This window comes from Heterocephalus glaber, unplaced genomic scaffold (genome assembly GCF_053883595.1).
Source record: "Heterocephalus glaber isolate CG9 unplaced genomic scaffold, H.glaber_assembly_v1.0 deba00001564, whole genome shotgun sequence".
Taxonomy (NCBI): domain Eukaryota; kingdom Metazoa; phylum Chordata; class Mammalia; order Rodentia; family Bathyergidae; genus Heterocephalus; species Heterocephalus glaber.
In genome coordinates, this window is record NW_028258351.1 from 15,624,406 (window position 1) to 15,649,160 (window position 24,755).

Here is a 24,755-nt window from a genome sequence, read left to right on the forward strand (position 1 = left end):
AGATTTCAAGGTACCTCAGACTCAATCTGCAAGGTCCATTCCCTGTTTCCTGCTTCCCTGATAGTCCAGTGGGCAGGCTGGACCCAGGAGCCACCCTTGACCCCTTCCTCTCCTGCCCCCACAGCCAAGTCATGCATAGTCTTGTCAGTTCTGGCCCCCTGCATTTGCCTCGTGTCCCTCTGCTTCTTTCCCTCAGTTACCCCTCGACTTCCTTCCACCTTAGCCACCATCCTATCATCTCTTGTCTGGCCACTACAGTGGCCTGCTAACGGGTCTCTCTGTTTTTCTGGCTCTTTCACTTCTTCTGCACTGTAACCAGAGTGATCTTTTTAGCACACATTATCCAGCTCCTATCTACCCTCTGCTTCATCTTGCACTATTCTCTTCTCATTCCTAACATCGTCACTTCAGCTCTTGGCAAGCTTTCTGATTCCTCCTGCTACAGGGCCTTTGTGGCAGTCTCTGGAGCTTTCCTCCCCTACCTCCATCACTGGTGACCTAGTTAGTTCTTCCTCAACTTCAGATCTAAACCAGAGCCTTCCTTCCTCTGGGAAGCCTCCCCAGCTACTCTCAGCTGCTCACTGTGAGCCTTTCCTGTAATCCATCTGTGTATGTTTAAAATCATCTATATATGTGCCTGACAACTTGACCAATGCTTGTCTCCTGCAGTGGACTGTAAGACCCTTGAGAGCAGGGACTGTGTTGGTTCAGTTTGTTGTCTAACCCAGTGCCTGGTTACAGAAGGCCCTGGACAAACATTTAAAGGATGGATAGACAGATGCATGCATGGGTGGGTGGATGGGTGGATGGATAGATGGATGGATGGATATAGCAAAAGGAAATGAGACCTATACTCAGATTTAGGAGCATAGAGCACCAGATCTACAGCTCCTCTTTACCAAATCTTACACCAGAGCTATCCATGTCAGTTCTTACTGTTCATTAAAATTAGTTGGGAGTGGAAAGGATACATACTATATGACTCCAACTATATGACACTGTGGAAAAGGCAAATCTAAGAAAAGGTGGTTGTTGGGAGGAGCAGGAAGAGATGCATAGATGGAGAACAGGATTTTTAGGGCAGCAAAACTATGCTGCTTGATATTATAATGGTGGATACATGTCCTTATACATTTGTCTAAACACATAAAATATAAGCACAAAGAGTGAGCCCTAAAGTAAACTGTGGATTTTAGTTAATAATGTATCAATACTGGTTCATCAATTGCAACAAATGTAACACACCATGCAAAATCATAATAGGAGAACCTGGGGGCAGGAGGCGGAGGTTGAGGAGATATAGAGGAATTATCTGTATTTTCCGCTTAATTTTTCTATAAACGTAAGTCTTCTTCAAAAAACAATAAAGTTTATTGACTACAAAAAATTCTGACACCCAGACTACATCTCACACCATTTGGATCAGTCAGGCGTGGAGGAAGGTTGACCTCGAGATTTTTTTAAAGCTCTGGAGGAGATTCCAGAGGGTTGCCAGGCTGGGTTCCAACGAGTTGCTTCTGACTGAAAGGGGAGTGGGGAGGGAGACAGGCAGACCACAGAGGGAGCCCTTTCTCAGCGTAGGGTTGGGCTTCCCAGGGAAGCAGGTAGATACTGGCACAGAGTGCCTTAAAGGAGAAAGGAGAGACCTGAGAGCAAGGGGAATCTTCTCGGTAAAAGCTCAGGCACCTCGGGCACCAGGCCCGCTGGACTCTGGGTGAAACCAAGGGAGGGGAGGTGGAACCAGTGCCCTGCTGTCTTGACCTAGTTCCAGCCCTTCAGGGTGAACCTGTGCAAAGATTCTCTGTGTGGGTGTATGAGTGTGCGCATGAGGGGTGTGTACTGGGGATACCAAAGGGCGGGGGTGGAGGGTCAAAGTACAGAGAACATCAGTAATTACATGGACCATGGCTAGGACAATCAGTGACCAGTCCTGCTGGGGATGGAACGCTGCAAGCCCATGCACAGGTCATGTGAGTCAGAACACTGTGCTAAGTGTGGGGCAGCCACCTTCAAAGCCCCAGGGCCACTACCACGAAGGCCTGCACAGCTATGTAGGCTAAAGAGCAAGACACAAAGGACAAGAAAAGGCCAGAGAAGGGACTTACTGGGGATCAGGTGGCCAGAATAAGGGCCCAGAGAAAAGACCTTATTCTTGTGATTCAGCTGAGACGTGGTCCATAAATGGTCTTCAATGTGATGGCACAGTAAGTAGGGATTATAAGTCATCAAAGTGGCTCAGCTAGTGGGCAAGGCTGTGGGGCCAAGGCCCTGGCCTCAGCCATGTGGGAGACGGGCCATGACATTAGGCCAAGGGTGTCTCTGGGGTTGTGAACCAGGGAAGGCTTCCTGGAGGAGTGATTCAGGGGTGGGCCCAGTGGGAGCTCAGTGGTGAGGAGGGCAAGGAGGCTGACCACAGAGCTGGGATGGGTTAGTATGGCTTGGGTGGGGAGAGGCGGCTGTCTGGAGAGTGAGAGGACCCAGGCTTCATCGTCCTCCCATCATCCTAGCTGCCAGGGAGACAGATGCAGCTGAGGCCCCAGGCAGCGTTGGATAAGCATGTGTGTCGGGGCAGGTAATGCGATGGTCATTGAAGTCTGGAACTAAAGGAAACGGATGCCCTCAGGGCCAGTCCAGCAGGAGGCTGGAGTGGGGCAGGGAGTCCTCACAGGCAGGGCTCTGTTCTGCACAAGGCCGAGGACAGGCCCCTCTCCAGACTCTCCTGGTTCCCCACCACATGGCTCCTCAGAGGGGCAGCCTGGTGGAGAGGTCTACTCGTTTGCCTGAGGGAAGCCTGTGGAAGTTTGCCCACCTGTAGTAAGGTGACCTTGGAACCTGAGGGGCATTTCTGAGGGTCCTGTATGTGACCCTGGAAAAGCTGGGACCCTCAGTAGCTCTGACCACCCTTCCTTCCACTCTCCACTGAGACACCATATAGGCTGAAGGGTTGGGGGAGCAGAGCCTAAGTAAAGGACCTGTGGGATCCAGAGCCCAAAGCCATCCTCTGAGACACCAGGTCCTCCTAGGGCACTGCCTCCCATACCTTCAGATGGACCTTTTGTCCCCGAGCTCAGCTCTCCTGCATGCTGACATCCAAAGGGGTGGACTCCATCTCTGATTTTCCCAGATGTCCTTCCATGTGTGAGACTCCCAGTTTCCCCAGCAGCTGGTATAGGGAGGCCTCAGTGGGGGTAGGTGGGCAGAAGAGGTGAGATCTAGCCCAGCTCATCTCTGATGCGCTATGTAACTCTGAGCCTGTTTTTCTACCTCAGTGTGACTCCTAGAGGAGTGGTCCTCATGGAGAAATGACATCAGGCACCTATGGCCCTTCTCAAAGCTCTCACTGCCCAAAAGGCCTTGAAGGTTAGGGCTGCCTGGGGTGGGGGTGGGGTGGGGGGAAGGCAGGGCCCTGGAAACAAGGGAGGGCCTGAAGTCCAGTGAGGGAGGAGTGGGCAGAGGGGACAGGTGCAGCCCCAGTCAGGAGACCGTCCAGGCCTTGAACACCAGGCTGAAAGGATTCTCAGTGACTGGGGCCTGGCCAGGTGCATGCTCAGACAGGTCACTCTGGAAGCTGGTGAGGGTACGGGTTGGACACCAGTGAGGAGGTGAGACACAGGTGGGGCTGAAATTGAGAGGGGGCAGGGGCAGGAAGTGAGAACAAGACCCCTTTATCGGTCTAGTCTTTGGGAAACTTCAGCCTGGTGGCTAGCACCTCTCCTGAAAGGGCTTGGTGCAGCTCTACAGGAGCTTCACAGGACAACTAGGATGCAAGCAGACCAGGGGCAACCTGGTCTCAATTTCTCAGGTAGAAAACCTGGGCAGCCTCCAGCCTTGTCTCCTTCCTGGTCTTCAGTGCTAGGGCCTCTGGTTGGTCTCTAGCTTCACTCAGCTGGAAACTCACAGCTAGGCAAACACCACCACGCAGGGTGGGTGTGTTGAACCCAGGACCTCCCTGGTTTCCTTCTAAGTCTCATTTGCTGGCTGCTTACTACGTGTCAAGCACTATGCCAGATGCCTGACACAGTGACTTCATATACTGTCACAGAACCCCATGGAGGAGGTGCTGATAGTTATTCAAGTTATACTAGTAAGGAAACTGAGTCTCCCGCAGGTCCTTACTTAGCAAAGCTTGAATTCAAGTACAAGGCTGTCTGACCTCAGTGGTGCCTCTTTCCATCATTGCCCTGGAGGAGCCTTCTATGGGGGAAAGACCAGTGTCAAGGAGAACAGGGCAGGTATTGAACACAGGCCACACCTAGACCAGACCTCAGACTTCCTGTACCCTGTGTGTGCAGCCCACCTGCTCCCAAGCACAGTCCTTCCCGAGGGGCTGTCAGACCCACCTAGGAATCCCTAGAGCCCACCTTGTTCCTTCCCTTTTTTTTTTCCTGGTACCAGGGATCAAACTCAGGACCTTGCAGTTGTGAGACAGACACAGTGCCACTGAGCTAAATCCCCAGCCCTCTCACTCTTTCCACCTCCCCAAGCACCTCTCTCACTGCTGCCCTGCCCAGGGACTTATGATGCTTCAAACCCTTTAGAAAAGCAAGCCAAACCAGCTGGTCCAGCTAATGAGAAACAGCACATATCCAGATAGAGAAAATGTACATACAAAGCCAAAGCTGCCTTCTTCTTCTTCTTCTTCTTCTTTAACTCAAGAAAGGGCTTTTATTGTTTCTTTTTTTTTCTTTTTTGGTACCAGGGATCGAACTCAGAAGGGCTTTTATTGTTTTTGACTCACTTCCTGGGAAGTTAATTTTTAAAACTCTCTTATAGAGTTTGTTCATAATTTATGCTACATTCAAAAACAATGATGCCAATCAAAACCCTCAGTAATGAAGTGGACACTCCATCCAGTCTCTGTCACAGGCAATGAAGCTCAATTACCCACCTCTGAGCTTTTTCCAAGGCTGGGTCCAATCCATGAAGCCCCCACAAGCCCTGGCCTTCACAGACAGGCACCTGCACAGAAATGCTCAGGAAAACTTGCTGATCAGTGATTGGCTTTTAACTTGTGTCCCTTTAACTCTATAAAAGTGTTCTTAAGAGATAGTACTGAACTGTTGTTTAAGCCCTGGGTCAGAGTGCCTTAATGCAGAGGAGCTGGGGAGAAGTGTGGGCCCATTGACAACGAGCTACATTCTGCTCCTAGCCTTAAATAGACATAGAAACTATGTTACAGATGCATGTACCAGTCAGTGCAAGACATGCGAGTGTGCTGTGTGCAGCAGATGGGCACGCACATGCGTGTGTGCATGGAGGCGCAACGTACACCCACGGGCACAGAAATGCAGCAGGACACAGGCCCTCCTCCCACTAAACTCCCTCTCCACCAACAAGCCCTCCTGTGATATGAAGCCCTGTGGCCCATGGATTCAAGGGCAGCATCTGAGCTCCATGTACTTCCCTTTGGAGGGTCCACCTCTGTGAGCATTTGATCAGTAAACATCGAGCCAGCCAGCCAGCCACTCACTGACCCCAGAGAGATAAGAAGCCTGCTCCAGAAGGTCCTGCCCACATGCATGACCCAGTGCTCCAGCTCTGAGCAGACTGGCTGGTGACAGTCCGGGGGCAAGGCAGTTGGCCGGAAGGCTGTGTGCCAGTCTGCATAGCCTTGCAGTGTCCCTCTTCTAGCCAGGCCTCTGAGCCAGACAGTTTCTCCATCGTAGGATGTGACAGCAAAGCCAGTGTAGGAGCAGAGATTGAATTCCAGTTGTTTCAGCATGCTCAAGGCCACATCCCTGAGTCCATAGCCCTTGGCCAGTCTCACCCCTGGTGTGGCTTTCGGAGCCATGAAGCCTCGAGGGAGGGAGGTGGGCAGGGAAAGTGTGCTGCTCCAGGCCTAGGCCTATACTCCAAGTATGATTCAATTCAGCCCATTTTCCAGATGGTGCCAAGTATAAAACAATCCAGGAAGGTCAGTCCAGTCCACCTGGCTGCTGAATAATGGTGGATGTGCTGGGAACCCCCCAAAGCTGTAGGGAGGTCCATTAGATGTTCCCTAGTAGGGTTTTTCCCATTTCTCAGGTTAGAATCAAAAGCAAAAGACAACAAAAAGGGAGTCTGAATTCCCCAACACTGCCGTCTCTCCCCGAGGCCCAGGCACACATGGAGAGGTCAGAGCCTCCATTCCAGCATTCTGAGGACACAGTAGCTCTGGAACCTCTGCACCCAGGTGGGCAATACTCCCCTTCTTGTGTGGCAGCTGAGCTAGGCCTCCCCTTGCCACCTTGGTCTCTTGCCCCCTCCCTGGGCCATGCCAACCAGCCAGGTTCCACGGACCCTGGCTTCCCCATGGGCTGAGTCAGGCCACACAGAACTAGGACTGGGAGGAAGGTGCCATAGGAGCCCTGCCCCAACCCCAGATGATACGAGTTCCCATCCTGTTCCTAGACATGCCCTCGCAGAGATCATGCAGTACAGGAGGGGAGGAAGGCCAGGAGAGGGGCTTCCGCCCCCAGCCCCCTGCCTGAGGAGCTGTCGCATGAGGGCAGTGGGCCTCTGGAGGCGTGGGATGAACGTGCTGCCTGGTGGCCCTGGACACATGCAGGGGATCAGGATGCAGCCTCGTCTTCTTGGACACCAGGGAGCTCTGGGCTTTTGCCCCCTTCTCCACACCCTTCTTTCCTGTTCAGATGACACCAGGGACAGAAGGACCTCAGAGTTCAGAATGTGTATTATCCAGTCTGTCTCTCTCTCTCTCACACACACACACACTCACACAGAGGCGTCTGTATCCCCAAATCTCTGAACTACCTCTTCCCCCACTGGCCCAAGTGTGGCCTTCATCCCATACCCCCGCATGACAGCCCTCACTTCCTAGTGGAGCCTCAGCCTCAGCCCACAGCCCTTCTGTGGCTCCCCATTGCCCTGAGATGAAATCTCAACTTCTCAGCATGGCTTCTGGGACCTCTCATAGTCTGACCTGGCTGACTTCCCTGTGTCCTTGGAATATCAGCCAGGTCAAAGACCTTCCACACTGACCCTGATCAGCCCCAGGCAGACCTGGGTAGAGAGGCTTTTGTTTTGCATCTGCTTTGCCTTGTTCATAGGGTAGAGCATCTATCATTCTTGGGGTTCTGTTACATATTCAATGGGTTTCTGTATCCAATCTCCCTGTCCAAGACCTCTCTTTTTAAACCAAGAAAAGGCCATCCTATTTAACTCTTCTACAGTGTCAACAATTATCCCAAAGTATGAAAAACAGTGCCTACCAAGGTCAAGTGCTGGAACTTGATAATGAGGTCAAATCTGTTTTCAAAATTAAATTTGGGCCCCAGAATTACAGAATTTTATGCCTGGAAAAGTATCCAGCCCAATCTTTGCACCATCCATTTGCAGGGCACAAACTAGATGTGTCTTTCACCAGTAGGGGGCGCTGGGCTACAGACACTGAGCAGGCCAGACCAGATGTCTGGTTTGCTGGGCACAGTCCTGATTTTGCTTATCCTGGCATAATTATTAATATCTTCCCCTTTTACTCTCAGAAGTGGCCTCATCTGAATGTCAAATTCTATATGATCCCCTATGCTAAGCACAATTCCAGCATCAGGGCCTCAGACCCAGTGAGCTCAGAGAACCCTCTTCCCCAGCCCCAAGTGCCTCATTGAAGACAAGAGAAAACTGCTGCCCCGAGTGGGCGCCCCACAGTATGTAGGTGTGACTTGGAAGGACACAGGTGGAAGTTTACCTCCTGAGAGAGTGTGCCTTCCCCACCAAGCAGATAGGGAGAGACAGCTCCCACCACCCCTGCATTCTGTAGCTCCCTTCACAGGCCAGAGGAAGTGACCGTCACCCAGCATCACATTCTAGTCCAGGTCTATGTGCAAATTCCAGCAGGCCATGCTGGTCTCCCAAACTGACTTTGACCATGGTGACAAACCTGAGGACAAGGCCTGTGGAGGAGCTGCTTTTCTGGCCTCTTCTATAAGCTGGCAAACTCACACATATGGCTCATAGTAGGGAATCCATAGCGAATGGGAGTTCCTCTCCCCTGGGCCAGTCTACCAGCCTGCTCACGCTGACTCACTGGACAGGTATTCATAAAGCACCAGCTGCATGTGGCATGGGCCACTCAGGAAGGCAGCTAACACCCACTACAGGGCCAGGGAAAGGGGACAGTAGTGCCTTTCCCTCCATGGACCAGCCAGCCTTCTACAAGGAACAGACTGAGCCTGTCTGCAAACCTCTTCTAGGGTGCCAGAGGCTGAAGGAGCTGCAGATTTGAAGCCAGAAGGCTGAGCTGGACCCACTGGCAAAATGTGACAACATCAAGCTGCCAAGAGAAGGAAGGGTCATCCTGTCCCATGGAGGGGCCCAGTGAGCGTCTCATCCCTGACAGTGTGGAGGGGGGGAGTCTAGGCCCACTCTGGAGCAGGCCTGGCCCAGGAAGGTGCCTTCTAGCCCAACTAGCCTTGAGGACAGAGGTGCAAATGGGGCCATCCTATGAGACGTGGCTGATGTGTCCTAGCCTCTGGCTCAGTCTAAATAGCCCCGCCACAGTGGAAGCGAGTGTGTTGTGCCTCAGTCCCCAACTCCAACCCTGGGGAGCACCCTGCTGGCACTTACGTCAGTAAGTTTCCTGGAGCAGACATGGATCGCTCTTCCCTGCGTGCCTGGGGCTCAAATGGGTTCCCAAAGGAACGCTTTCTCAGCATGGACTTGACCAGGATCTGGGAAGCACACACCAGCATGAGGAACATAGGCCCCCAATGCCTGGCTCTCTCAGAGGGTGGCTTCTGGGGTGTGTGTCACATGGGGGGGTCTGTAGCTGCAACTCCAAGGCCTCCAGGATTTTCACTATCATGGCCTTAGCATCTGGCGCAGTGCCTGGGAACACCAATCCCGTAAATGTTTGGAAGGAAAGAAACGTCCTTCCAGTCACAGTGAATGCTGCTATTATGGTAGCAAAGCTGGGGATGAGGGCTGCAGAGGTTTAGGAAGCTATTTTCTTTTCCTTTTATGATACTGGGGATTAAACCAGGGCTTTCAAACTGAGCTACATGCCCAGACTTCTTAAAATTTTTTTAAATTTTGAGACATGGTCTCTTTAAATTGCTAACTTGTCCAGACTGGGCTCAAACTTGCAACCCCCCTGCCTCAGTCTCCCAGAGTGCTGGGATTACAGGCATGCACAACCACACCCCACTCAGTATATTTCTTTAAGTTACTCCTTCTCCTCCCTGAGGTATGATCTCCCTCCCATGAGGCTGAATAACACAACCTCTTTCTCCACAGGCTCTTAGAAGATTGGTGGGCTCTGTGGCCCTGCACCATGCTGGCTGACTAGGCCAACAGTGACAAGCACAAAGCAAGGTTCAAGCAGTGGACACGCCCTGCTCTGGTCCTCCCAGGACAAGGAAGCCTTTCGCCCCTCACCCTCTTACCACCGTGGTCCAGCTGGGGATGAGCTTGACCGAGTTCTTCACCTCCTCCTCAGTCACCTCCACCACACTGCAGTGCTCCTCCTCCGAGGGGAGGGGCTCCTCCCCATTCCTGGTCACCCAAGGGTGCAACTGTGAACACCGAAAGGCAGGGAGGGCTCAGGGCCCAATCAGCAAAAGACTCCAGGCATCTCACCAGGAAGACCCTGAAGGGATCCAAAAGGCCCACAAACCCGAAACCGAAACCCAACACACAGGTGTCCTGGCATAGATCTCTCCAGAAAGGGAAGCTGAGGCCTGTTTTCTCTGCCCTGGATCAGCCCAGCCCAAAACCTCTTGTTCCCCCACCTTGATGTCTGACACCCCAATTCTTGTCTCGGGATCCTTGTCCAGCATCTTCAGGATTAGGTCCTTGAGCTCCTCACTGACCTCTGGCCTGAAGACGAGAAGGAGAGAGTTGAGGGTGAGACGGATGCTGAGGGCCCCTCTAGCCCACCTCTCCCCACCACGCCCAGACCAGAGACACACCCAACCCTCATTCCTCAGATGGGAAGAGCAAGAGGACCCCAAGGGACCAGGCCAGGGGAGAGAGTTTCACAACAAGTATGTGGATCTCCCTTCCTGAGTAGAAGTAAAATAGTCTTCCTCAGGGCACAAAGAAGTTCCATAGGGGCTGGACATGCCCTGAGTGGCAGGATAGTGACAATAACATGAGAAGAGCCACTTTGTAGCTTTCACTCCCACTCACTACCTTTTTTTTTTTTTTTTTTTGGTACCGGGGATTGAACTCAGGTCCTTGACGCTTGCGCAGCAGGCGGCGAAACCACTGAGCTAAATCCCCAGCCCCTACTCACTATCTTATCCTTTCTTCTACCTGGCAGGTGGCCAAGAAAGAGCCTCTCTCATTTGACAGAGGAGGAAACTGAGGCCCAGGAAGGTTGGACGGTTGGAACCTTGCCACTCAGAAGAGTGTGGGACAGGGATAGGAGACTCAGGGGAGCGACAGCACTCTCAGCTCCACAGCAACTGGGACCATCCTTGCTTAAACTCCAGCCTTGTTGGCTACCAACATTCTTAGGGCACTCATCCGTCCAAAGCTGGGGAGGAGGAGCCCACCCACTCTTGGGAATGTTGAGTTGGTTCCTTCTGCTGTCTTAGATGCTTAATCTCTTTGAAAACTCCTGGGCAAGAGAGGAGGGTATCCTGGGGTAGAGGACAGCAGGAAGAAGGCAAGGAGCCCAAAAAATTAAAGGAAAAAGAGGAAATGGACCAAATGCCATAGGCTAGTGCTCAGGGAGACAAGAGTGAAATGGCAGATGAGCAGGTGGCAGAAGCCAGAGGCCCTTGAATGCCATGCCCACAGTTTCTGTCCTGCAAGCTTTGGAAAGCCTAAGATAAACTTCAAGCAGGGTCAGATCTATTGCGCTTTATCAGGGTCACTCTGGCCTGATTGTATTGTCTGGGCAGGAGGGAGGCCAGAGAGGAGAAGGCTGGACAAGCCTGGGGAGGCCTAGACCTGTCTGAGGCAGGAGGCATGGATATAAGGTAAAAGAGATCACTTCTCGGCCTTTTGGCTAAGATCAAGTGAAGAAAGATAAAAGATGAACTCCACAGGGCTTAAGGATCAGACAGGAAGCAGGTGCCAAACAGCAGGACTCATGAGAGTGGCGGCACCTGCCTGTAATCCCAGAACTCTGGGAGGCTGATGCAGAAGGATGGCAAGTTTAAGCCTAGCCTGGGCAACTTCATGTTTTTTGTTTTGTTTTGTTTTTGGTACCAGGGATCAAACTCAGGACCTTGTGTTTGCAAGGCAGGCAGCAGAACCACTGAGCTAAATCCCCGGCCCAATTTAACAAGACCTTGCCTCAAAATAAAAAGAGCTAGAAATGTAGTCCAGTCAAAGATTCTGGGTTCAATCCCAGTATCACCAAAAAGAAAATAAAACGGCAAGAGTCATGGAGGACAGCCCCTATTTCAGTTTCTGTCCTTGCCCAGCCACTTGAGCAGATGGTAGGAGGGCCCTGAAAAATGAAGAGCCACAGCAGCCAAGACCACAATCGGAAAAACCACAGATGATCACAGAGGCCTCCCAGTCGCCCTGAGCTCAGACTTCAGCCACAATGGGAGCCTCAGAGAGAAGACAGTGGCTCCAAATCCCAGCCCCACTAGCAACTGTCCTCCAGATCCTCCACTTTGCCATCCATGAAATGGGAGGCACACTGGCATCTCAAAGCCCCCCTTCCAACATGGAGAAAGCAGAAGTCTCCCTTGGGCCTAGGGGCTCTATGGGCTTGGTGCTGCCAACCCCATGCTGGCCTGCAATGAAGGGGTGGTGTCAATGGGATCATCTCTGCCTCAGTGGTCCCATCCATGTGTACAAGATCCAACCTTCACGTCCTGGAGACCCTCAGCTTCACGGATCCTTCCCTCCACCTGCTCAGCACCTCTCCTACAGAACAGCACCCCCACCTCCAGATCTGCAGACTAGAGTAGGGTCTTCAAAGGGTAGAAGCTCTGCCAAACTCTGACACCCCTCCCCGGGAGTGGGCAGGAGCCCCCTTGGTCCCTGGGTGGACAACTCACTCCTCGGGAAACACCACAGCCTCATTCTTGATCTTCCTGTGCAGGGCCAGGATGTAATCATCGATGAACGGGCACTGTAGGGGAGAGACGGACAAAGGATGCAGGTTCGGGGTCCTGATCCAGGAGCAGGGGGCATGGTGCCCCCCAGAGTGGCTGAGGGAACTATGAGGATACTGGTACCCCGCTGGTACCACCCATCAGAGCCACCTGTACCAAAGCCTCCACTCCCAGGGCCTGGCGTGAGGCAATGTGGTCACCGAGATGCCTCCTGCTCCTCAGTGGTCACTAGTGCAGAAGCCTCTGTGGGCAGCATCTCAGCCATGTCAGTGCTAGATGTCCCCAAGGCCCAGTCTGACCCAAAGCAGGAAGGAAGGACAATTTGTTGAACTCATAAATGACCGAGTGAACATGTGGGTGAATGAATGACGTCAAGGGACAGAAGGACAGGGAGCAGTCTCACTAGAGAGGAGGTACCATCGACACCTCCGCTTAAATGCCTGCTGTCCTGGGTTCCTTCATGTCAGTCCCTTCCAAGGACATAAGAGAAAAATGGAGGAAAACCTCTTCTCCTTCAGCCTGCTCTAACCAGGTGGCCTCTTTCAAAAGTCACGTTATTTAAAGACACAAACGAAGGGCCTGCATCAATCTCCCATGCCCAGCTCACTGTGCCCAGCCTATGGTGCCAGCCGTCTGGGCTCGCCCCAGCTCTGCACCACCCCCACCTCACCCCGGCACTCACCTTCCCGTAGACAAAACAGTACAGCGTGACTCCAGTGGCCCACACGTCCAAGGCCTAGAAAGTAACATGTTCCCATCAGGCCCCCAGGAAGCAACACCACCCACTGCATACCCAGCTCAAGGGGGCGATGAGAGAGGGCCTACAGAGCTCCTCCTTCCCCAGTCATGTATTCACTCCACAAACGCTCCACAGTGCTTGCTCCATGCTGGGTCCTTTGCTAAGCACTGGGATGACCCAGTGACCACAACACAGCCACTGCCCTCCAGGGGTCTCAAGTCTCCTCGGGACAAGCCAAAGCCAGACAGTCCAACTCAACAGGTGGAAAGCCTCCTTCATCCACCGGGTCACACTTGCCTCAAGATGCACCCCAGAAATGACAACATGTATTGAACTCACACTCACCAAACCAGCTCTGCCTTCAAGGGGTAGCCCCTTCTACTACTCATCCCCTGGAGAAGCCACGACCCACCTTCTTCCTGACACCCATCTCCTTCCCCCAGCAAGGCCCTGGCCACACCACTCTCCCACCCTGGTACAGGACAAGCAGGGAGTGAGTGCCACATGCCAACTCCTCCCGTGTGCTAATCAGGCTTCCCCTGCCCTGGATTCTCGGCTGAGCTCTCTCTTCCTGTACCCCCTGCCGTCCCCCCTCTCCTTCCAGTATCCACTTCCTCTCTAATGTGAGCGCCCCTCAGGTCTCCGCCTACACACTCCTGCCACAGACGCATCACTGAAATCCAATCAGGGAACACAAATGCAAACTGACGCATTCTACAAATAACAGCCTTGTTCTCTTCAAAAATGTCAAGGTCAGAAATGACAAAGAAAAGGTGGAGAACTCTTCCAAATCAGAGGACACCAAAGAGACATGACTGGTAAATGTGGCCAGTGGCCCTGGATTGCATCCAGGATGAGAAAAAGTTACAAAGGACAATATTGAGAAAATGGACAAAATTTAAATATCAACTATAACAATTTAAACATATATTTATAAATTATATAACAATCTTACCAATGCTAGCTCTCCCAATTTGGATCATTGTACTGAGGTTACATAAGAGAATCTCCTTGTTCTTAGGAAATATCCACTAAAGTATGTAGTGATAAAGGAGCATAATGTCCAACTTCACTCTCCAATGGCTCAGAAGAATGTGACATGAACACACACACACACATACACATATCTAAACACACAAATGGGACAAATATCTATAATTGGTGAATCTGGATAAAAAGTTATATAGTATTTCTTTGTACTATTTTTACAGCTTTTCTGTAAACTTAGAATTACATCAAAGTAAAAAAGTTATTTTTGGTTTTCTGTTGTTTTGCAGTTCTAGGGATCAAACTCGGGTTTTCACACACAATAGACAATGCTCTTCCACTGAGCTATATCCCTGACTCCAGATAAAAAGTTTTAAGGGCCAGAGATTTAGCTCAGTGGCACCGTGCCTGCCTCAGAAGCGCAAGGTCCTGAGTTTGATCTCCAGTACCAAAAGAATTAAAAAATTAAAAATAAATAAATAAACAAAAATTCAAAAAGTTCCCTGCCCTCTGAGGGCTAGGGCCCCACCCATATCCAAATGCCTCCTGGCACTGCCCTCAGTGACAGTGAGAGCAGGCATGTGCCCAGGGGATATAATGGCCATGGTAACCCTTACTCAGAAAGCTTTTCCTACTGCCTCTGTCACTAAAGAAAGCCCAGACTTCCAGCCCTCTAAGCACCATGCCCCTCTGTCCTCCTATACATCCTCTGGGTTCCACCTCTGGCTCAAATCCTCCCCATTCTTCAAGGCTTTGTTCAGACCCTGCCACCTCCAAGATCAGCAGGAGCCTTCACCTCCCCTGACCATGAGCTCTCCTCCTCTTTCCACCAGGAAGAGGGGTGAGGAGGACTCTTTTGGCTCTGCTTGTTCCATAGCCCAGCCCAGAACCTGACACAAGGCAAGTGTCAGTAAATATCTGCAGAGGAGGTTTGTGAGCATTTTCCTGGAAAATGAGAAGAGTCCAAGGTTAAGCAGCGTAACAGGCTCCTGGACATCACTCCCTACATGCACTTGAAAATACATCAGCTTGAAAATGGTCCCTGCTGCAAGATGTTCTGCCCGCACCTGCCCAAGCCCTGGGAGTCACCTTCCCACTGAAGCTCTGGCCAGAATCAGAAATGGCCTCAGGGGCCATGAATGCTGGTGTCCCCGCTGTGCTGGACAGCTGAGCGTCGTTTCCCTCAAACTGGTTGCTGACGCCGAAGTCGGCGATCTTCACGTGCCCATCATCCCCCAGGAGCAGGTTGGATGGCTTGATGTCCCTGTGGATGATCTTCTGGCAATGCACTGCAGAGAGAGGCAGCTGGAGCACCGGCCTGGGGACCGCTGCCCAGAACCCCTTGCCTGCCCCCACCGGGCCAGGGAAGCCTGCCAGCACATCCCAGTCCATGCACACTCTTGTCTCACGAGGGCCTTGGAAGAGGACACCAGGACTATGTGACCAACATGATGAAGACATTGAGGCTCAGTCTAGGCTGTTAGCAGCCGAGCCAGGATAGAATCTTGGGTGTCTTGGGATTCCAAGTCCAGTGCTCTCTCCATGACAAACAAGGCACCTGCTGCTGAGAGTGTAAGTCAGAGGAAACTGAGGGAGAGGATTCTCCCTAGGCCATCTCTTCCCCTTCCACATGAGTGCCGTCAGCAGCCCAAAGCCCATCCAAACCTTTTCCCAGTTCCATTTCCTACCCAGCCTGGTCAAAAATATGCCTGCTCCTAAGACTAAGGATTTGATGGGGGAACAGTGGTATCCTATAGATGCATTGTCTCAGCCCAAGGGATCCAGGATGATGGGGTTTCAGGGAGGGAGTCAGCAGGGTGAACATGGCTGGGGTGAGGAGCCATCTCTGGTAGGATGCATCTAGAATCAGAAATGGCCTAATAGGCTGAGAGCCTGGTCTGCCTCCTGGGTCCAGCACTCCCAGGACAGGATAAGTGGTTCAAACTGAGATGACCAGAGATGTCCCAGTTGAGAAAAGTCACTGACCTACCCCACAGCCATCCACCTGTGGACTCCCTCCTCAGCAAATCCCTCCTCCTGGACCCACAGACCCCAGGATACCAGACAGGGGAAAATAGAAAGAAAGGAAAGAGAGGGGAAAGGAACAGAGGAGAGGAAGGCAGGTCAGAGGAAGTGAGTGCCATACACCAATAACCACAAAAGCAGCACGCTTTACTAATTGCCTTCTATGTGCCAGGTGCACACAAGGAATCTGACACAGTCCCATCGAGCACAGAAGCTTAGGGAGCTGCATGTTTGACCATGGAAAGTAGTCTCAAATTCTTTGCAGTGCTTGGGATCAAACCTAGGGGCTCATGTATGACAGGCAAGTACTCTACAACTAGGCTGCACACCCGGCCCCTCAAATTCTTTTCTCAAACCCCAGCCTTGCCCCGGGCTTTTTCACCATTTGGATGGCCAACAGACATCAAGATGGATGGACAGACAAATCAATATACATATTCAGTGTATCACAACATGTTTTATTTCTCTACCTGCAATCTCTACAACCAACAAAAGCAAACAAAACAGAAATCGCTGGTTTCTCCTCTAGTCTTTTCTATATTGTTAAAGTCATATTACCAGTTGCCAAACCTTGGGACCATTCCTCAACTCCTTCTCCACTCAGACCTCACATTAGCTGGCCCCAAGTTCAAAGCAGATTTTCAACCCCACTGTGTCTCATCACCCACATTGCTGCACCTGCCCCGTCGACTGAGAATTGGGCTTGGGAATTGGGCTTAGGAATTGAGAACTGGGCCCTCTCGGACTACAAAGCACTCTCAGGCAGCCCCAACTTTCCCTTCTTAGGAGCCAGAATCACAAGACTTGTCTTCAGGGCCCCAGTACCGCTGGTCATCAACCTGTCCAGCCCCTGGTGTTAACGTCCCCCTCCAGGAGGCTTCACTGTGGTCAGCTGGGTCCTGACGAAGCTGTAGTCAAGAATATGAGATCAGTGTGCTTGGGGGGAGATAGAGGAGGGCAGACAACAGGCCCTGTGGTGTGGAGAAGACCCCAGGATAGGAAGAGGGTAGAGCCAAGCTTGTTTAGGATTGTGCCTGCTGCTGACAATACTTCCAGTGAAATGCCCCCTTCCCATCCTAACCCTTTACAACCTTGCTAGGGATTCTCTGCAAAGCCTTCCCCTCTATGACTCTGTTTTCCCATATGGTCAAAGAGAATACTAATCTGACAGTATTGGAGAGGCTTAAGAAGGATAAAGGCAGCCCTGTTCATGTCACTTCAGGTCACAACTCAGCTAGCTCCCCCCTCCCCACACACGGAGAATATATTCCTAACAAGCCAGCTTAAAATTTTAGAGAGATGGACAGCACCCCTGGTCCCTAACCCAGGCCAGAGCCCTAAGTGTCCGGGGGCCCCTGCTCTCCCTAAACAGTCAGCCCGTGGTGGCCGCCTCCTCCACATCCCTCCCCACTGCCACTGCCCTAATCCCAGCCCTGCCACCTGTCACTGTGGCTGTAGAAACAGCTTCGTCCCTGGACAGCTGGCCATCTCTCACCCTTGGATCTAACCACCACACAGCTGCCAGACAGAGCTTTCTAAGACACAAATCTCATCCCACCCCTGCCCACTCAGAGCCCTCAGGGCTGCACAACAGTAACAGGGTGAGGTCCTCTCTGGAGGAACTCCCTGCCCAAATTTCAGCATCGTCATCCACTAGCCACCTCCTCCACCTCCCTCACCATGCTTCATCCAGATTGAACTTCCCATCCTCAAACAATACACCCCCTCCCCTTTCTTCCTCTGCCTGGAACACTCCCTCCTCTCCCCATCTCCCCAAAACCTGGCCAATGAACTCCTACTCACCCTTCAGAACACTGGTCTTCCAGGACCCTGTGCTTTCCCAGACTTGGCAGGTACCACCCTAAGGTACATCATCTGCCGGCTTGAGATCCTGCCCCCCACCCCAGGTCTGTGCGATTCTTGGGTTCAGGCCTGGGGCTCTGACATCTCTGTCTCCAGCCAGCACTTAGTAGGTACCATGATAAATGAAATGAATGATCCAATGAGTAAATGAATTCCAGACAGAGGCTGAGCTAACATCCTCCCTCCTGAGCTCTCACCTTAGGGGCCCTCACATCTGAACACACCCTGCCACCACCCACGGGCCCCAGCTCCTCCCCAAGCTGCTAGACATCTCTTGAGGCCTTGTAGAAAACAGCAAAGACAGCAATAGAACACTCAAAGCGCACAGCGGAGGACCTGGCCACAGCGGTGGACCTGGCGCATGCCCGGTGAACTGGGCTGAGGACACGCCCATAGATTCATGCCCCGCCTCCACTAAAGCTGATTGGTAAAGCAGTGTTGATTGACAGAAACGGCTCGGGGCTGACCGGCTGGGCAGGTTCCTAATCCCCTAGCCTCAGTCCCACGGGACAGGTAGCAGCTCACTCACAGTACTCGAGGCCCAGGATGACGTCCCGCAGGTAGAGGCGAGCTTGCTCCTCAGGAAAGGGCTTGTCGCAGGGCACTTCCATGACCGGCCTATGGGAAGGAGGGGGAGGGGTGTTCAGCCTGAAGGAGATGAAAATCGGGAGGAGTAAAGGGCTGCAGGGGAAGGGGGACACAGAGGGGCTGGCCACGCAGGCCCTGGGACTTGCAGAGAGCCATGGGCTCTCAGAGGTCCCGAGAACCCTAGGCATTAGCTGCTTCTCACTCGTAGACACTAATACACATTTTCAATCGTAATTCCAAATCAGCTTTATCTTAACTTCAGTTGGCTTGTATTTCTTCTAAGTACTGCATTATCTACAATCAAATAATTACAAAGATGCCACTTATTGCAGCGCTTTTCAAACTGTGGGTCTAGATCCAACAAAGGGTCATAAAATCAATTTAGTGAATGGAAATTGCTTTTTGTTTTTCCTAATGAAGTACAATGTATTACATGTAAACACTATTCCTTAAAACTTTGGTTTCAGTTAAAGACATAGATAGCACTATAAAGATATTTCTTGTTTTGAATGGAGGTAAAAACATTTGAAAGCCCCTGAGTCTTAAAGGGATAGTACTTCCTCCCCAAATTTGTCTTTAGGAAGGGCCCCAAACAGACAGCCACAGCCTGTATTCAAGCCTTTGGCAGAGAGGGTCCCTGTGATCCAGTCCCATGCTCATGACTCTGTGTTGGCTGCTCTACAAATACACTGAAAACTCAATAGAGCAGGTATGTTAGAACCCTAGGCTCCATCAGTGGTTAGAATTGTATGCTCCATCAATGACTTACTGTGTGACCTTGGGCAGGCCATTTACCCTCTAATCCTTGGCTTTCCCTCTCACAAATAGGCACGGATAGAGTCCCACTCACTTGGTTCACAAGCTTGTTGTAAAGTTGAAAGAATCCTTTATGATTTGGTTTTTTTGTTGGTTTTATTTTTTTGCTTAAATTCTTTTATTGGTACATTTTAGGTATGCAATACGTTTGCATTTATCATTGGGTGCATGTACCTGTACATGATGTATCTTAAGAACCCTTTATGATTTGAATACGGGTAAGAATGGAGTCCTACGAGTGGTGGCGCACGCCTGTAATCTCAGCACCTCGAGAAGGAGGCTGAGCCAGGAGTATCGCTATGAGTTCAAGCCCAGCCCCAGTTATATAGTGAGTTCAAGGTCAGCCTGAACTACATAGTCAAATCCTGTCTCAACTCCCCTACCCCCCGCCCCAAAGAAATAGAGTCCTGCCTTACACTTTTGCACAAAGAACATTCCTACCTTCCTCGTCTCTTCCATCCAAATCTTCCCATTTTTCAAGGCCTGCCTCAAAGCGCCCCCACCAGGCCTCCGTGAGTCCTCCAGCCTCAGTAACCCCCACCAGCCTTGGAAGGATGGGGCTCTCGATCTCCACCCCCAAGACTAGAGCCTCTGAGGTAGGGCCTAGATCTCTGATTCCTCCTACAGTAGCTGACCCTTGAGCTGGGGAACACAGGGAGGGAATGGGAGATGGATTAGAATTGACCTGCCTGATGGGGACGAGGAACTCACCCCTTTCTCAGGAGGTCAAACACTGAAAGAAATGGAAAAAAAAAAGAAGAGGGTAAGGTGTATACAAGGCTGCCAAAGCACCCGATGCTAGCTCCCTGCTCTGAGGGAACAGGAGGGGGCAGGCATGCAGGCAGTTTTCCTAAAGGTCACCACAGACAGGCAAGCAGGGTACAAAGTGGAGACTAAAGCCTTGACCTCTAATCCCTAAGCTGGTTCTCCTTCTGACCCTTTCCCCTCTTCTGTGCCCAATCCTAAACTATCTGTTCTGCACACAGTAGTTCATTTCCTCCTGGTATCAACCCTATGAGGTAAATGCCGTTGTTATCCCATTTTATACTCTATCTATCTTGTGGTGCAGGAAATGGAACCCAGGGCACAAGCTGGGAAAATGCTTTACCACTGAGCTACAGCCCTGGTCCTATTATCCCATTTAACAGATGAGGAAACTGAGGCACAGGGCTACCAGACTGGGTCTAAGAACCCACAAAGCCTGTTTCCTACATTCACCTGAGTGCAGAGCCCAACTGTCTTGCCAATCAGTGGGCAGCAGGGAGTGGGTGGCCTAGGAATATTTGTTGACTATTACTGATTCTTCTGGGCCTAGTTCGGTAGGGCCAGTCAAGGAAACCCAGGGCTTCCCTCTCTGCTCCCAAGAGGTCAGTGCCTGAAGTTCATGCACATCCCCAAGGAGCCCTTGGACCCCCTATGTGAGCTGCTGTGGAATGAGCTGGGTCACTCACCCAAATACAGATTGTCCTCAGCAGGGTCGTCTAGGACCTGGTCAGAGCGAGCAGATGTGAGTTGAGACTTGAGAAGGCACAGAGTGAGGGGCCCAGGCCTCCTTGTCCTTGCCAGCCCCTGGACCCCAGTATGCTCAGTAGCCACCTGACATGGAGCAGGTGCTGGACACATAGGACCTCAGCAATCGCTGACCCAGTCCTGGTCCACCCGGCCCTTCTCCCCACTGTCTAAGCAGAACTGACCCCCATGCCTATTCCAAGTCCAGCCTGCCCTCTGGGGCCGCAGCCACAGGACCCTGGGTCTGTGCAGCTGCAGAGTACGCGGGTGCCAGCTGCTCACCACCCTATCCCTACCTCAATCAGTTTGACCACGTTCACATGGTCCAGCTTCTTCAGGATGGCAATCTCCTGGTATACTCGCTCCAGGGGCAACAGCTGCTTGGCTGGCCCTCCTTGGGCAGCCTTCGATCCTCTCGGGGGAGGGCGACCTGGGGCCAGGAAGAAGATTCAAGACCCTGTTCCACCGCTGGCCTCCTCGTGGCCTTGCAGCCAGCCTCAAGCACAACTGCTGCAAGACCATGATCCCATCCAAGCCACCAAGCACATTCCATTCCAGGCCTTGGCTCACCCTGACTCCCCTCTAGCCCAGTGCTAACCAAAAGTACCCAGGGACCTCTGTCCCTAGGCAATGAGCTCCCAGCAACAGGACAGACAAGTACATACGTGGAAAACCATACTGCTTCAGTAACTTCTTTTTGGAAAGAACTTTCATTGCCTAAGGAGACAGGGAGAGAAATGTCACTTGTGTGCAGCCACTGGGGGCTAGAACACGCTGGTTACATGTGGACTGAGTTCCAGAAAGGCACACTGGCCATCTTCCATTGGCACTGAAGGTGCAGCCCAGGTACGTGTTAGGCTGAGCTAGGAGGTGGCTGCCTTCCCCTGAGAGGAAGCTAGCCTCTGCTTGCATATCCTAGGTTCAAGAAGCTCTTTCCCTTTACATATCCCTAGAGACAGGTTGCTCACTCCTTTAAGCACCCTGTCCTCTGGCTCCCCAGCACTTCTGCCTTGCTCCCCAGGCGTCTAGGGCCCAGCCTGCCAAGACCTCCCTCCTCTCCCAGACTCACATAGTGTCTGTCTTCACTCTCGTTGTAGGCCAGTCTCACCACACCATAGGCACCCTGCAGATAAGCTCTGGTCAGCCCCACCTGGACAGGACACACTCCCCCAGGACCAGCTTGAGACAGCTCTGTCCTTGCCCTTGCATCCCACCCCCAACCCTACCCCCAGCTGGCTCATGGCACACATTTCCTACAGACATGCAAGGGTCTCCTATGTCCTGGGAACTGCCCCTGCCAGGATGAGCACAGCCCCCATGCCTTCCTCTGTCCCTCCTGGCCATCCAATAAGAACTGTAGGGAAGCCAGGTGTGGAGGCGAATACCTGTAATTTCAGCACTCAGCACTCAGGAGGCTGAGGCGGGAGGATCACTGCAAGTTCGAGGCTAGCCTGGGATACATAATCCGCTCAAAGCTGGCCTGAACTACATAGTGAGACCCTGTCTCAAAACAAAACAAAATGAACCCTAGGGAGTCTGGAATCAAGAGTCATCTTCCAACCTCCCCCTGGGTGCTTCCTACAGAGGACAAAACTTTCCTCACATTTATGCTAAGGTGTTCCTGCCTCTGCCTTGCCATTCCCACCCTCGGAGAGAAAAAATGCCAAGAGGAGAACTCTTGAGCACCCACTGCTCTTGTCCTGCCCCAGTCCTACCTTGCCAATCTCACTCTGCAGCTTGTATTGGTTCAGCTGCACACAGTCCTAGGGGAAAGAAGACGCATCAGGTACAGCTTGATCCAGAGATGACACTGATCCCAGGAGCTTATTCAGGGTCTGAGCCTGGCCCCAAACTCCTAGGTCCCTCCTTCAGGTTTAGATAGGAAAGCTTGGTGGTGCTACTGCTACCTTAACTGCCAAGAGGCCTTGTGTGAAAACATGAATGGTGAAGTCCTGGCTATGCTTTGCTCCCTAAGTGGTAAAGGAAAAATACACTAATTCCTGCTATGATTGTGGGATCTAGGAGACCCCAATGTATTGTACTGCCCCCAAGAGCAAGTATTTCCAGCAGCAGAGGAACAAGGTGGGCTGGATTGCCAGAGCAAAAAAGATAAGGAAGGCTTGGAAGAGAAGACTGGGCTCTAGTTCAAGCACAAAGAGCTCAGCCTTTGACACCTGTAGACCTTTCAGTACCCAAGTTCAAGATCAGATCTGAAACAGAAGTTCATTAACATATATATTTTGTGCATACATGGAGGACAGTCAGGGAAAAATGAATAAATCTCAAAGAAATGATTTAAAACAAAAGATCAGATCTGAGTGGCAAGGTCAGGGCAGCAGAAGCTCAGAGGCTGAAGGCTCGCGAGCACTTTCTGAATCAGAGCAGACTCAGACACAGGACTAGAGGTGGGACGAGGGAGGCTTCAGGCTGGGAAGCTTCGGGGGTAGGGTATACATCATTTATCTTTGAATCTCTAAGAGGACATTTTAGGGGACAAGGGAGGGACCTATTTCTGAGGCCTGGGCTGGGCTGGGTGTGATGGTAGGAATCACAGGAGGCAACCTTTGGCTCACCTGGAACTTCCTGCCTACCTGGGAACTTCCTGGAACTACCTGGGAAGAGGTGATAGTGTTAGGTAGTGAGCTCCCCAGCTCCGAGGGTATGTAAGCCAAGGATAAATAACTACGTGGCACAGATGGGGGCAGACATAGGCCTTCCTGGAGGCCTATTAGAGGGCTCATGAGCAACCCCTAACTATGCCCCACCAACCTCTGCATCTGAGATGGCCACACGGTGCGACTCAATGGTGGGCCTCCGCCAGGCCCGGGGGGAGATGTGGCTGGCGGGCCCCGTGGCATAAGGCCCAGCCTGGGCCCCCAGACAGCTTCCTGTTGGCCGCTCCTGCAGGGAGAACTTCCTAGCTGAGAGGCTGGGCCGCACTGGTGGGGGTCTTAACGCACTGCCAGGGATCACAGAGGCAGCCCTGGCCCGTGGCGGAGGGTCCACACCATTCCTGGCAGGCTCAGGGTCTGCGTCTGCCTCTTCCAAATGGGCCACGTCAATGGCTGCCACCCGTTCTACCAGCTCTGCTCGTGGATCCTGGCAGCAGATGGCCGGGCCCCCCTCCATCGGCCCAGACAGGGGGGTCCTCTGCGTAGCCTTGCCGGGCACCTGAGAAAGAATAGAGAAGGCTTTACTCCTGGACGTCACCCTGGCCAGGAGGAAGGGGGTGGGACCGAGGCCCTTCTCCCACCGTGGCTGGCCACAGTCCCATAAGCCCCACCTCCATTCCTGTGCCCGCTATTCCTTCTTCCTAGCTTGCCAGCACCCAAACTCAGGTCTGCCCCCATTGAGCGACTTCCAGCACCTCATCTGGCTCTGCTGCATGCCAGCCCTCCAGCCCTCAGCATCCCCACCTGCAAAACAGGTAAAGTCACTCTGCCACACTGACTTCACAGGGAAACAGTGACTCTGATGTTCTGAAATCAGGACAGACAGGCATTGCAGAAGACTACAGGCCCAGCAGCATGGAGACAGATGGAGAAGTCCAGGCTCGGCTCAGCCTTGCCCGTGGGACACAGGCCCAGTGACTCCCAGTCCCAGCTCTGATGGCAGAGCATCCCGTGCTGCCTTTTGGAAGCTGGACTGGCTGTTGGTAACCCAGAGGCCACTGGGGCTGCAGGCCTGGCCACCTCGTCCACCCCCATTCCTCTCTTACGTCCGGGAAGATGTCCCTGGGGCTCCAGCCTCTCTCACCTCCTCTCACCGTCTCCAGGACCACCGAGCAAGGCTGGTTCCCCTTTCGCTGTCCCAGCAGAGCCTCCAGCCCAGGACAGCAACCATTAGGGGAGGAGGCTATCTGTTTGGTGGCCGTCACTAAAAGGTCATTCCTTATTTCTCCTGGGTTTTCATTTCAGTGTGCTCAAGAGGCCAAAATATGTCACATCTACTCATAGGCTGCAGTGTTCCTCTGATCTGACCTCCCACTCACCCTGGACCATCCGTCAATAGCCCCAGGGAGTTGAGAATCTCCCCCCTGGATGCTTCCTACAAGGGACAAAACCCCACATGTGACCCCAAACCAAGTCTCAGGCCAAGCAGAGCCCCAGCTTGAGCCCCACCCCTCACTTCTGGCTGTGACCCAGGGTCACACCCTGATCCACTCTGAGCTGACTCTCACCGGGACCTGTCTCTGCCCCAGGATGCAA

General features: G+C 52.3%; 1 protein-coding gene across 9 annotated transcripts in view; it reads right to left on the reverse strand.

The window, feature by feature from the left end:
- Positions 1-1,347: 1,347 nt before the first annotated feature.
- Camkk1 (calcium/calmodulin dependent protein kinase kinase 1) overlaps positions 1,348-24,755 on the reverse strand; it is a 29,408-nt gene continuing 6,000 nt past the window's right edge. For 3 of the 9 annotated variants that reach the window (XM_087191649.1, XM_021238364.2, XM_087191646.1), the window contains 15 exons: positions 23,317-23,718; positions 22,263-22,310; positions 21,617-21,670; positions 21,213-21,264; positions 20,844-20,977; positions 20,490-20,526; positions 19,750-19,771; positions 18,164-18,252; positions 14,836-15,035; positions 12,703-12,756; positions 11,964-12,037; positions 9,729-9,816; positions 9,384-9,512; positions 8,566-8,669; positions 1,348-6,624 (listed from right to left, as the gene is read on the reverse strand). In XM_087191649.1, coding sequence (XP_087047775.1) covers positions 6,552-6,624; positions 8,566-8,669; positions 9,384-9,512; positions 9,729-9,816; positions 11,964-12,037; positions 12,703-12,756; positions 14,836-15,035; positions 18,164-18,252; positions 19,750-19,771; positions 20,490-20,526; positions 20,844-20,977; positions 21,213-21,264; positions 21,617-21,670; positions 22,263-22,310; positions 23,317-23,676 — 1,518 coding nt within the window. In that variant the 5' untranslated portion in view covers positions 23,677-23,718 and the 3' untranslated portion in view covers positions 1,348-6,551. Of the gene's footprint in view, positions 6,625-8,565; positions 8,670-9,383; positions 9,513-9,728; positions 9,817-11,963; positions 12,038-12,702; positions 12,757-14,835; positions 15,036-18,163; positions 18,253-19,749; positions 19,772-20,489; positions 20,527-20,843; positions 20,978-21,212; positions 21,265-21,616; positions 21,671-22,262; positions 22,311-23,316; positions 23,719-23,830; positions 23,964-24,755 lie in introns of all 9 variants that reach the window. The other 6 variants (XM_021238363.2, XM_021238361.2, XM_087191645.1 and 3 more) reach the window with 3 other exon arrangements.